The sequence below is a fragment of the Rhopalosiphum padi genome, chromosome 2, assembly GCF_020882245.1.
Source record: "Rhopalosiphum padi isolate XX-2018 chromosome 2, ASM2088224v1, whole genome shotgun sequence".
In the NCBI taxonomy this organism is placed as follows: domain Eukaryota; kingdom Metazoa; phylum Arthropoda; class Insecta; order Hemiptera; family Aphididae; genus Rhopalosiphum; species Rhopalosiphum padi.
In genome coordinates this window covers 19,142,062-19,154,782 of record NC_083598.1, presented here as the reverse complement: position 1 = coordinate 19,154,782, position 12,721 = coordinate 19,142,062, and the positions used below count along the sequence as shown (strand labels likewise).

At 25.1% G+C, this 12,721-nt stretch overlaps 1 protein-coding gene across 1 annotated transcript in view; it reads right to left on the bottom strand.

Annotated features, from left to right (window-relative positions):
• The window catches only part of LOC132921876 (titin), a 55,874-nt gene extending 45,789 nt beyond the window's left edge, over positions 1–10,085 (bottom strand). Inside the window, 3 exon segments of the mRNA XM_060985116.1 lie at positions 3,247–3,381; positions 5,062–5,167; positions 10,068–10,085. Coding sequence (XP_060841099.1) covers positions 3,247–3,381; positions 5,062–5,163 — 237 coding nt within the window. The 5' untranslated portion in view covers positions 5,164–5,167; positions 10,068–10,085.
• Positions 10,086–12,721: the final 2,636 nt, after the last annotated feature.

The window sequence follows — 12,721 nt, the reverse complement described above, 5'->3', positions numbered from 1 at the left end:
CACCATTGACTTTTTTCAAATATAAATAAATTATAATAGAAAAATAGTTAGCTTAATTTGTATATTTAATAATAATACAATTTTTGATTAATTATTAAAAGACGTGTCGGCGTGTCGCTAATGGATGACTCCTTGATCAACTTCTTTCGTATCAATACCTACTCTTATAGGATTATACCTTAGTACCTATTACCTAACCTATTATTGAGCATTTTTGTTCAGATTTTTTATTCAAATAAAAAATTTAACCGTAGATTATTATTTTATAATAATTTGATATGTTATCATCTATAATTATTTATATTTTTTATTTACCATAAAATAAAATTTCAAAATATATTATTTGTATAGGTACCTTATTTATTATGAGTACCTATTGTTATGAATACATGATCGTTGTTTCTCATTTATGTTACTCATTGACTGACACTTGAAAAATTATACTATTGTTTGACGTTTTCTTTTGTAAATCTTAATGAATACTTTATATTATAAAATAATATGCAATATTATTATTTATTTGTGTGATATATTAAATTTATAAATATGCATATAAAAAATCAGAATGTTTGAATTGACAATATTGTCTTCATATATTTTATATGTTTTTATTACAAATAATGCTAACTTACTAACTTATCCAAAATAACCAACTTGTGTAGTATAATATAGCACGCAACCAAATAAAATAATAAAATTTAAAATATACTCATGTTGAAACTGAGTATAGAGTAATAATTATAACAATGCTAATTTATCAATAAAAAATAAATAAAATGAAAAAAGCTATTTACAGCACTAAAAATTTACAAACCTACAAGATAGCTTAAAATATAGAAGAAATGATGCTTGTTATATATATGTATATTGTTATGGTCCAAAAACTAAAAATATATACTATAATATATTATAGAGTATAAACTAATAACCTATAGATAATTATTATAAACATTTTATATTTTGAAATACAAGACTTTTTTATTACATATAACTATATTATAAAATATAAAAACAGCAATGGTAATTATAATATTTAAAAAAATATTATTGAATAGTTTTGTCTACACCACTTTTAAGTTAAAAATAATATGCAGCCAATCAAATTTTAAAAAGCCAAGCCTATTCGACGACAGATTTATAGAGTTAATAAAACTACAGTACCTAGGTCTTTACTATTACATGATTAATGGATGAAGCGAAGATGAAACAGACGCCTGTCAAGATAAACATTTCAGATATGATGACACCAAGAAAGGATTTCAGGAATTAACGGAACTTAAAATGGAACTTATACGGAACTACAACACCTGCAACAGAACTTATGCGTATTTAATGTATAAAGTGGACGCGTATAATACCTATATAGAAAAGGAAATAATTTATAAGACCGAACATTTCTGTCCCAACTCATACATAGTATTATTTGGGTGTAATTGACAAGATTGAAAAACAATCAACAATAAAATCAACCAGATACTAAATTAATATTAATATTTTTTTTTCTATAGTTCAGAGTAATTACTAATTTAAGTCTCAACTTTCACATTTCATTTTTTGTAACAAAAATATATGTATTTTAACATTTAATTATTTAGATAGCATAGTATATTATTAAGTGTCATAATATGTATACCTATAGATAATTTAGCTAAATATTTCATTGGTTACACTTTCGCCTCACAGTTAGATACATTACACAAAACTGTTTATATTTTGTGTCACTAACTTATAAACGAACGATAATGCAAGATAATAATTGATGATATTTCTATAATATGCTTTATAGTTTTATAATAACAATCGATATAGGTACAGCGTTTAACATAATGGAGGTTTTCCTTGAATTTTCCAAATTTAACTATAATACGATAATAATATGAAAACACATTAAGCTCTAATTTTTAAATAACGGTCTTATGAAGGTGTATATTATTAACTGTCTATTACTACAAGGAATCTGTGCTAATATATGTGACATTATGCCTCCTACTCGTAATCCTCGAGAAACGGATAGTATAACAACATTCTGACGTCGTGCCGAAAATGATTAAAACTTGTTTCACGTGCTCTGCACAATAAAAATAAAAGTATAATACGTATTTTGTTACACCTGCACCGAAAGTTTCATTTTCGATGCATGTTGAATCTTTAGAAAATGACTTCTTCGTCCAACAATCAATTGATGGCTTTTGCCAATCGGTTGACGGTAAAGTGAAAATCCCAAAATGTTATAATGGCTGAAAAGTGGAAATGCCCAGTACGCAATGATAATATTGGTTACTGCCCAGATAAAATAATGAGTTGTAGCTAATATTTTATTTAAATTAAAAATTATTTTTTCTATTTTTATTTTTTTAAACTTATTTCTGAATTTCCTGAATTTTAATATTATTTGTAATAGAGTGAAGTCATATGTAGTTAGATGAGGAAATATCATAGGATTCATAGCTATTTAGCACCGCTGTTATTTTATCGTGAATTAAAATAGTTAACATATATTGTTGTATTTATTTGTATTACTTTTTTCAATAATTTATTGTTAAATTTTACTGTAACATAAATATTGTGTTGAATATTGATTACAATTATCATAGAACGTGACTTTTTTAACACAGAACTCTAAACACCTACAGATAAAAGTTAAAATAATTCAATTTTTAAGAAAATGTTTAAATACTATTAAAATTATAGCTCGTTATATATAATAATTTACATAAATTTTTTAATGTTTTTAATTTTTAACGTAATAAAATGCACTTTTATATAGAAATGATTTAAATTAAAAACAATTTGTGTTATTGATATTTTGGTGTAGTTTGATTTACTTTAAAAGACTGGTATACATAAATAAATGTGTTTAAACATAATTTATGCATGCTTATTGTAATACATTTTACTTTTTATTTAAAAAAAATTTGCAAGTTTTATACAATCAACATTATACCTCAAACTTTTCAATTACAAATAATAATTTCATTTGGAACCAGCCTGTTTGTGGTCTATTGCAGTTTTTATGTAATGAACTGTACCAACACGTACACTTGTAAAATCTCACCATCAAAGTCATAAATATTAACGATGTAATTAAAAAATAAAACAATAAAATAACTATTATAACCCTAGTATAACTAATTCTTTGACTTCTTCTTAGATGCATCCGTCACACAAATGCAATAAAATAACTAATAAATATAGGCTTTGAAATGTACTACAGAATGCTAGTTTAAAAATAAATTATGTACTTACTTTAGGTTGTTTTTCAGTTCGCAGTATTGGCGTATCTTTATAAATATATTCGCTAGTTTCCACACATCCTCGAACAGGCGAAAGCATTAACTTTCGTGTCTGCAACACTTCTCGGACGATGGTATCCGTATCGTACTAAAAAATCATAACTCAAAAGTCAAAGTATTCATAGAAACATAAAATATTACATTGTTTATACATTTATTTTTTATCATATATTGATATAAAATTAAGTATTAGTTAAGAATCATTTATAAAATAAAACCATTATAATTGTATCAAAATATACAGTTATTACCTCCTTATGATCTTTGCGTGCTTGGGATATTTGGTAAGTAATTCTACTCTAAAAATTATATTAATTTTTAAATGTCGATGCACTCTAATTAAAGTTTACATAATATTATAAAAATGTTAAATATTATTTAGTATAACAAAAGACATAATTAATATTTATACGAGTATAACATATTTAATAACAAAACATAAATAGTATTTTTTGACGGTTTGTTGAATTTAATTTATATACGTGTAAATATATATAAGTATAAATGTTTATATTATACTAAGTATTTTAAATTTTTAACATTTGAAAGTCAATTAGGTACAACTATGTTTTTTATATGTATGTATATAATATAGTCACGTCAGTGTTTACATTTAAATATAAATCGTATGCATTTACAGTAAATAATAAAATATTAAAACATATTTGTTTAAAAATATTAATGTAAAATATAATAATAATTATCATTTAGTTAATACGTGTTATTGTCATTGTATATCAAAGTATTTTTAATAATTCTTGAACTTATTCTGTTCTCGAATTAAAAACATTACGATTACATTAAATTAATGGGCTGCTGCCTATATAACTAAAATAAATAAAATACAAATCTTACAAAATAAATTCTTAAGGATATGGTCTCAGAGCACCGTGGTTCATGAGAAATCGTCAGATCCATAATGACACGGGAATACCCCTGATAAATACATGGATTAAAACCCAATTAAAAAATTTCCACGCCAAACTAAAAAACTTGGACAGTGCTCGTCATTACTATATAGGAAAAAAAACCCAATAGACGTCTGCGGCCCCGACTTCCCCAGGACATTCTCTTAACAGACACAGAAGACTCATCATCAGAAAATGAAGATCATTATTAATATACTAGACCTTATTGTTATTATTATATTCATATATTTTAACACATTATTATATCACCCTCACTATTAATAATTATGTCATTAATAAATTTATAATCATTTAAATTTGTAACAAACAAAATTGTAAAAACTAAAAAGTTGTAATAGCTGCACTAGGTGTGCTGAAACATTTTATAATTATAATAAATGAAAAAAAAAACATTAAATTAAATTAAATATATAAACATTTTTTGATTATACAATAAGAAAAACCAACTATCCGGTATTGATAAAATGGTTTTTAATGTTTTTACATATTTTATTATTTAAGATATTTTATAATTTAAACCACTTTATCATATATATATATAGCTAGTATACACATAATTTTACGGTAATATTTAACGTGTTTATTAAAATTAATTTGCAATAAAGATAAGGAAGTACCGTCACCCCGTGTCCCTATCTCAATAAAAAAATATTAAATATCAGTAGGGCACTACTAAAACAAAACAAAAAAAAGTAACAGAAGATTCCCTGTAGCCCTGTATTTCTTAGCGACCATCCCCATTAGAAAAAACGAATTTTCATTAAATTCTTATATTATAAAAATATAAAATTATAAGTATAATGTTTCATAATACAAAATATTTATAAAACAATGCTTACTTCTTCTTCTTGATCAGAAGCGATAGGTGTACACGATCCATATGAAGAAACTTTTGAGCTTAAACACTCCGACACGGTATAGTAATCATCATCGCTCTCCATTTTCCTGTAAAAAAATTTTACAATAATAACTATAATAAAAAAAAAATAATGATCGGTACTGCAGAAATTAGAGCCAAAAGATATATATAATATAACCACTCCCAAAACACACGTAATACTTGTATAATTTAATAATGAAATAATCTGTGGCTTTCCTGAAAGTATTAATGTTATTAGTTTTAATTAAATTTTAGAAACTAAAGCATGTACCTATAGACTGAAATATAATTAAATTTTTACTTAAAAATATTTTTTACAGTGAATAAAATATTTAATTGTTTTAAAAAGTATTAAACATTTTTACTCTTTGGATGCGGTTGCGCTTACAAGACACAATAAATCATAAAATAAAAGAAAATGTACGGAACATACACGCAATCGAATCGTTACATAATTTAAGCCTCAAATTAAATTGTTGATGACATATAAGACATAATATAAAACCATAATATATTGTTCGCCGTTTTATTGTTTGTTAATATGCAGAAAAGGTATTAAGTTTACGAATAAAAATTACATGAAATTAATAAGATTCCAAAAATAAAACATTCAATTAACCATGCCATATATAAATATATAATTATCAATTTTATGCATCTTTAACTTGATAAATAAAAATATGTTTTCGATACAAAAACATTAAAATAATTATATGCTTTAACTTTTAATAAGTAGGTAATTATTAGGAACGTACTTAAACACTTCAAAGAGAATTTAATGAAAGTTGTAAAATATTATATTGTTTCAGGTTTTACTCGGTAATCATTAGTAACAATCGGAAAATCATCACGATAATATAACGTTGCCAGAGATTGTCTTGTTTTGTGTCAAAGCTAATATATAGTTATCGTGTATTATCAAATAACTATTGTGCTTACATTTTCCATGACAACAGTTTCTTTTGTGTATATTATCACTACTGTAGATACTCAAATATTTGATAAACATATTATCTTAATGCTTAAAAATTTTTAGATAAAAGTATTCAAATTCCAAATGCATTTAAAAATATTCGAACCACGCCTTTCAGTACTGATTAAATAAATGCCTACCTACTACGGTTTTTTAAAATTGTGTTTTATAAAATAGACATTAAAGTGTAAATAGCTCGCATGATGTACGATTTATCGTTTACAATTTTAAATAGTTTTTACATGAAGTCATGAAATCTGCATTGCCTTTGGCCTATAATCTATATTATTGTTACTTATAGCCTAAGCCTTTCAAACAATTATTATATTATAAATGTTTAACTGTTGTATTGGCTATTTATCTTTGGTACCTACTATACGACAAGAAAATAAACAAATGTTATAGTTATTCAAAAGACAAAATGACGAAAACATAAATATGCGCAATAATAATAATTCGTAATATAACTTAATGTTTTCAATTTTGCTATAAATATATAAATACGGTGTCTCTATAGTGTCTGACCAATGAAGTTTGTCCTTGTATACATTACAATTTAACATACCCGCACGCCAAATACATGTAAAATTCTACTTTTAAAATGCTTACATAAATTATTAGCCCGATAAATTGGCCATTTGCCTCACAAATCGTTAAGTAATACAAAAACAACAAATTTAATTTCCATTATTCACATAAAAAATAATTAAAACTTAAATAAACGTGACTGCAGCTTAAGATGTAATAGTAATTTAGTTAGAAAACGTTTTCAAAAACGTTAATATTAGAAATTCGCAAACACCCGGCGAGTATACTACATAATATACACATTTAGTTATGCACGCATCGAAACAGACGCAGGCGTTAAAATGTGTAGGAGTTGGACGTATAATATGTATACTAACTCTAAGCACATACATATATATAGTAATAATTTATTTGTTTTTTTTTTATATATGATTTTATATGTACGGGTGTACACAATTTTTCCGGGATTTTGACATTTGGGTTAAGATCGAACGTGTAAATTATGCATCATTATGAGTATATTATAAAACAAAAACACAGGAGCACGGCTTTGTGCATCGGCATTTCAATCTCGGAAAACCGTCGTCGCGGCAATCTTTTTTGGCAGATTGCCGGGGCACGAAGCGAGATCGGAGAAAGCTTCTTCGGGGTTCGTATTTATAGCGTACAATATCTCGGATATTCGCGCACATGAACACACATGTCGAGTCCTAAAAACAGGATCCAATGCTTGGGCCAGACCACCGGTATACGCGTTATATGATGCACTATACCCACTATAAACAATCATACGTATATGCGTATACAAAGCATATGATAATAATTATTATTGTTATGCGGTACACGAATATATTTATATAGATATATATGAATATACACTACGGCTGAACAGGCGCAATTTTATGCGTGGGGGATAGGGGGCGATTGATTTCAATTTATGAGTATTTTTAATTATTTTTATAACGTTTTTACGAAATAATTTAATTTATTATTTTCTAAAGTTAATTTTAAAAACGCTTATCGTAGAAGGTAGAATAAAAAAAATATTCGTAGAACACAATTTATGAAATACAGAAATACGAGTAGCTCATTTTTTTTATAGATTTATTACTATATATATAATATATATAATATACACAAAATAAAAATAATATTATAAGACTTTGTCAATGGGAGGCAGCTGTTTCCGCGCCAGACTAGCAGACTTATCACGTCAGGATAAACAATTTATGATACCAAGACGTTAATCTGTAGACTTTTATTCAACACGCCACAGCCGTTGTGTCTTAATTTTTTTAATTCGATATTAATCACTCGCAAATTAATTAATCGATCAATAACCAAAAAATCCACAACGATGTTTAACGCATAAATTCAGATTTTATGAACGCGTCAGTATAATATAAATTGTTATTATTTATTGTGCGAGTTGTGAGTATTATACAACTATAATAACTATATTTTGGTAAAACGTTAAATATTTCTTTTTAAAAGTAATATTTTAATAATTAAATTAAAATAAATATACCTAATATAATAATAATTTTATACGTTGACTGTATATTTTTATTTTTAATATAGGTACTCATAAATCATACTATTTTATAATGTTTATTTTTTGAATTCAATTGTGTTCCGGATTATGTGGTTTGATTTTATTTTTATTATAAAATGTCTCGTGTGAACGACAAATAATATTAATATAATGTCTGGTACTCTGGTTAGATTAACTGAAGAGATAAAAGTAAGACCACTATGGATGTTAAGATGATTCAATAGAGAACCCTAAATTAATGGAACCAGTATATGTTTACTCAAGGGGTAGGAATGCATACTTGTTTTTGAAGTGTCATCCGGATAGAATCGTGTTATTATAAAAAGTATTTTTTAATAACACGAGGTTACACATTCTCGTCGTAATAACGAACGTACAAAATCTCCAAATACTTTGAATTTAATATAATAAATATATTATATATATATTACATAAATAAATACCGAAAAAAATTTAAATTTATGCTACGCGCGCTTATCAAAATACAAAAATATACAATTATGCGATTACAATATTGGCACCTACAAATATCTATTACTAGCCATTATTTAATATATTATTATAAATGTATACAAGGTTTAAAAAATTCTTTAGTAGAAAAATATTTAAATATACCTTATAAATTTGAAAAAACAATTAAATTACTTTTGCCTTGCTGTAATGTTTTACATTATACAATTCGAACTATAGATACCTTCACTCATATAACGTGTATACTCGCTATATACACTTTTCGAGACTCGAAAGACATAATTTCAAAACATAAAAGTCAATATCGGTGTGTTTTTACATGCGACCTCAAACCGATCAATAAAGGTAGCTCGTAGAAGGCATTCTTATACACATATTATCAGCCATCTGAGTCAGTATGACGTAATAATAATGGTAATGAGCTACAGACATCGAGAATGATCAGTGTTATTATTATTATAGTAGTAGACTTTTATAATACTATAATTTATCACTTTTTTCTGTTCTAACCTTTGGAAATTATAAAATATTTATAGTCAGATAGGTAGGCACGCCACTGTGTGGGCAGTCGGTAATATGTATATATTGTAACCTTGTATTGAACTATATGTGAACATAAACATAGCATATAACATAAAATATGATAAAAATAATTAATAATACAATTTTCTTACTCTAATTCAATGCTCTGCAAATAATAATTTTTTTAATTATCCAATAAAAAAATTATTGTTTTCCAGTGTTCTAGAAATCACTTTAGTTTTTACACGCATATTATATAAATCTTTAATCATAATTGGTGGTAGTTAGAACAACAACCAGTTCATATTATATTCATATAACTTCTACAAATAACCGTTTTTTAATGACACGTGTAAACACTAAAATTGAGTAAATATGCTTCAAAAATATAAGATAATTTTCCAGATTTAAAATTACCGACCTTGTCAGTATTTATACCTATCTTATTATCTAATTAACTAAAACACATATTTTTAAAGTTAAAAAATAGATTTTAAAATAATAATAATAATTATCTTATTTTGTAGAATTAAAATAAATGCTAAGAAATAATGTTGAATGGTTTAAAGAAGAAAAAAATTAATTTTAAGCCCACCTTCACACAAAATAATTACCGTTTTAATATATTATTTTTCATGGAAATCCTTAGCATACGAGCTGATAAGATTAGATAAATTCTATTAACCCTGTTGCAACCGAAATGACGTAGTTGCGCTTTTAATATAATATGTCAATAACAACATATAAATTATAAATACACTAAATAATTACTATAATTTATTATATGTGCATATGGCTATTTAAGTGAAAATAAAAATCAAGCCTCCGTAAACCGATTTAATTACTAACTATAGGTACATACTATAAATACAAGTAGTATTATTGGTATACGAATGTTGGTGTGATTAGTACTTACAGTTATATTATTATACTTAAAATGATCATCAGTTTTCAAGTGTGAGATTTAACAATAATAATAACACAGAAACACTGTTATTATTTCTATTATTATAATAAAGTACATTAACAATAAATAGATACCTATAGTCTTATTACAGCCGCACTATTGCCGATAAACCGTTGTAAAGTAAAACACGACCTTTATTTTATTTTATTCGGCAATCCCGGACACTGCAGCGTTTTTATATTAAATCATATTATACCGTCTCAAAAACTAATTATATTTCAACACGATGGACCGTTAATATAACAGCATACCCGAGTTTACACCGTTTTCGACGAAACGAATATTCTACACACATACAAAGTAAATTTGTGCATGACATAAATGTGTATATATTTATATATTATAAATATTACGTGATGAGATGTAATTTTTATTAAAATAAAATAAGTAAAGAACGGGAAATTATAGAAACTACGACTATAAAAAACGTTCAAACGGCCACGATACACACTACACACTGATGGTCGGCATAACTGAGAGACACCTCTATGAAACGTTTTTTTTCTCTTAAATATTGTCATTTTATAAAAATGTATACACTTTATAGCGAGAGTCGCCCATTGCCCGACGAAACAGTGCCAAAATTGTTTATTTTAAACTCTTCCCACCCAAATGGCTTACATACGTATCATAAATATCATGATAATATCTCTGTTGTTACATTGTTATATAATCGCTAAGCAAATTTTTAGATTCAATTACACATATGAATGACAAAAAAAATGTATTATTACCTTTAAATTTGATAATAGGTCAATGCACTTCATATTTATTTTACTTTAATATTAAATCTAACAAGTGACAACAAAAAATTGTATTTGCTGAATGTAAATTTGCTATGTTGTAGGTTTATTATACGTTATGTTATATTTGGTTTTGTTTATTAACCTAACATATACAGTATTTGACGTTCTCTTAATATAAGCAATTGATTCAATTAATATACCAACTGTAGACTTTAATCAGTTTAATCCATGATAATTGATAACAATATAACTTTTGTAACAGTTTTATGTTATTTTATTAAGACTAAATAAGTAGATATATACATTATACAAAGTGTAAAGATTGCCAATAGGATCCGTAGCTGAATAGAAAAAAAATTCAACATGAAATAATTATTTGAGAAAAAATTCAGTGAGGCAAATGTTAGTAAATGATCTCTAATTTATGAACTAAATTTGTATATGTTTGCAGACGATTAACCTACCTATTATTATACCAGCCGGGCAGTCAGCAGTCATCGCCAATAATAAAATGACATATTTTTTAATTGCACAACACGTAGTTTTGAGATAAAATTGATAGGTACTGGTACCTACTAGTATAGGTACTAAGGTTTATAGTTAGGGATGTATCATGTATATAGGGATGTATTCATAGTCATGAAGTAAATTATTTTTGTACCTATAACTATATCATTAAATAATAATAAAAAATCACAAATAATACGACTTGAATATTAAATAGCAAAATGCAAGTGAAGATTAAAACAATAAAAATAAAAAATAGAGTTCTTACTCTCTACACATTAAGACCCTTCAATCATATTATTAAAATTAAAGTGTACAAATTGTGTATTATTTATTTTAGGAAAAATAAAATAGACTGGCTAAAAAAATCCTATTGCATTCTGTTGGTTGTCCAGGAGATAGTTGCTGAATGTTTATATGATCGTCAGGTCACGAATAAAACACTAAATTTTTATCGTCAGTATAGTTTAGATTAATAATAATAAATTAATCATTCTCTTGTAAACATAAATACATAAATAATTATTTTAGTGCTTCAGTATAACAATAAATTGTCGAATCGTTCATATAAAATATTTCTTTTCTAAAAACGTAATTTTAAAACAGTTCAAATTAATTTTAGTTTGAAAGTAACTAGAACTATAAATTGCATTATTAAATCTGAAATAACAAAAGATATTATCATAAACATTTGAATTCGGCAGACTTACAATCAGTGCTACTTGCTAGTAACTGTTAATATCTAATATTTTTAAAAAGCAATACATTATATTTTAAATGGAGCGTTGAATAGTATAAAATGTATATTAGTTTTACGACGATGTTAGGTTTTTTAATACATTTTTAGTTTTTATATCAAAAAAATTCAAAAATTTATAGTTATAGAAATTTGAATTTTCATCAAATAATGTTTAATTTTTATAATAGTTAATTCAAAATATTTTGGTTTTTTTTTTTAGCTCTTTATAAACATTTTAAATGTGGCTTATTATTTTGACTTATTTTAGTTTTTTTTCACATTTATGTATTGATAACAAATAATAATTGATAGTATTTTATTTGTAAGTAAAAAATCCTATTGAAATACAACTAATAGGTACCTACAAGGTTCTTATATGTTGTTCATACAATGTTATTTTTTTTTTATTTAGAAGAATCAAAATATATATTACAGTTACAATATGTCATTATTTTTTTTATTAACTTAAATATTTTGAATTCTAATTTTTCCAAAATTTTATATTTTAATAAAAATAATCATTATAATTAATCGTTGTTACAAAAAATAATTTTCGTTGCAAATTAAAACTTTTTGTTACTATGCATAGTATTATTTATTTTTTATTTTTG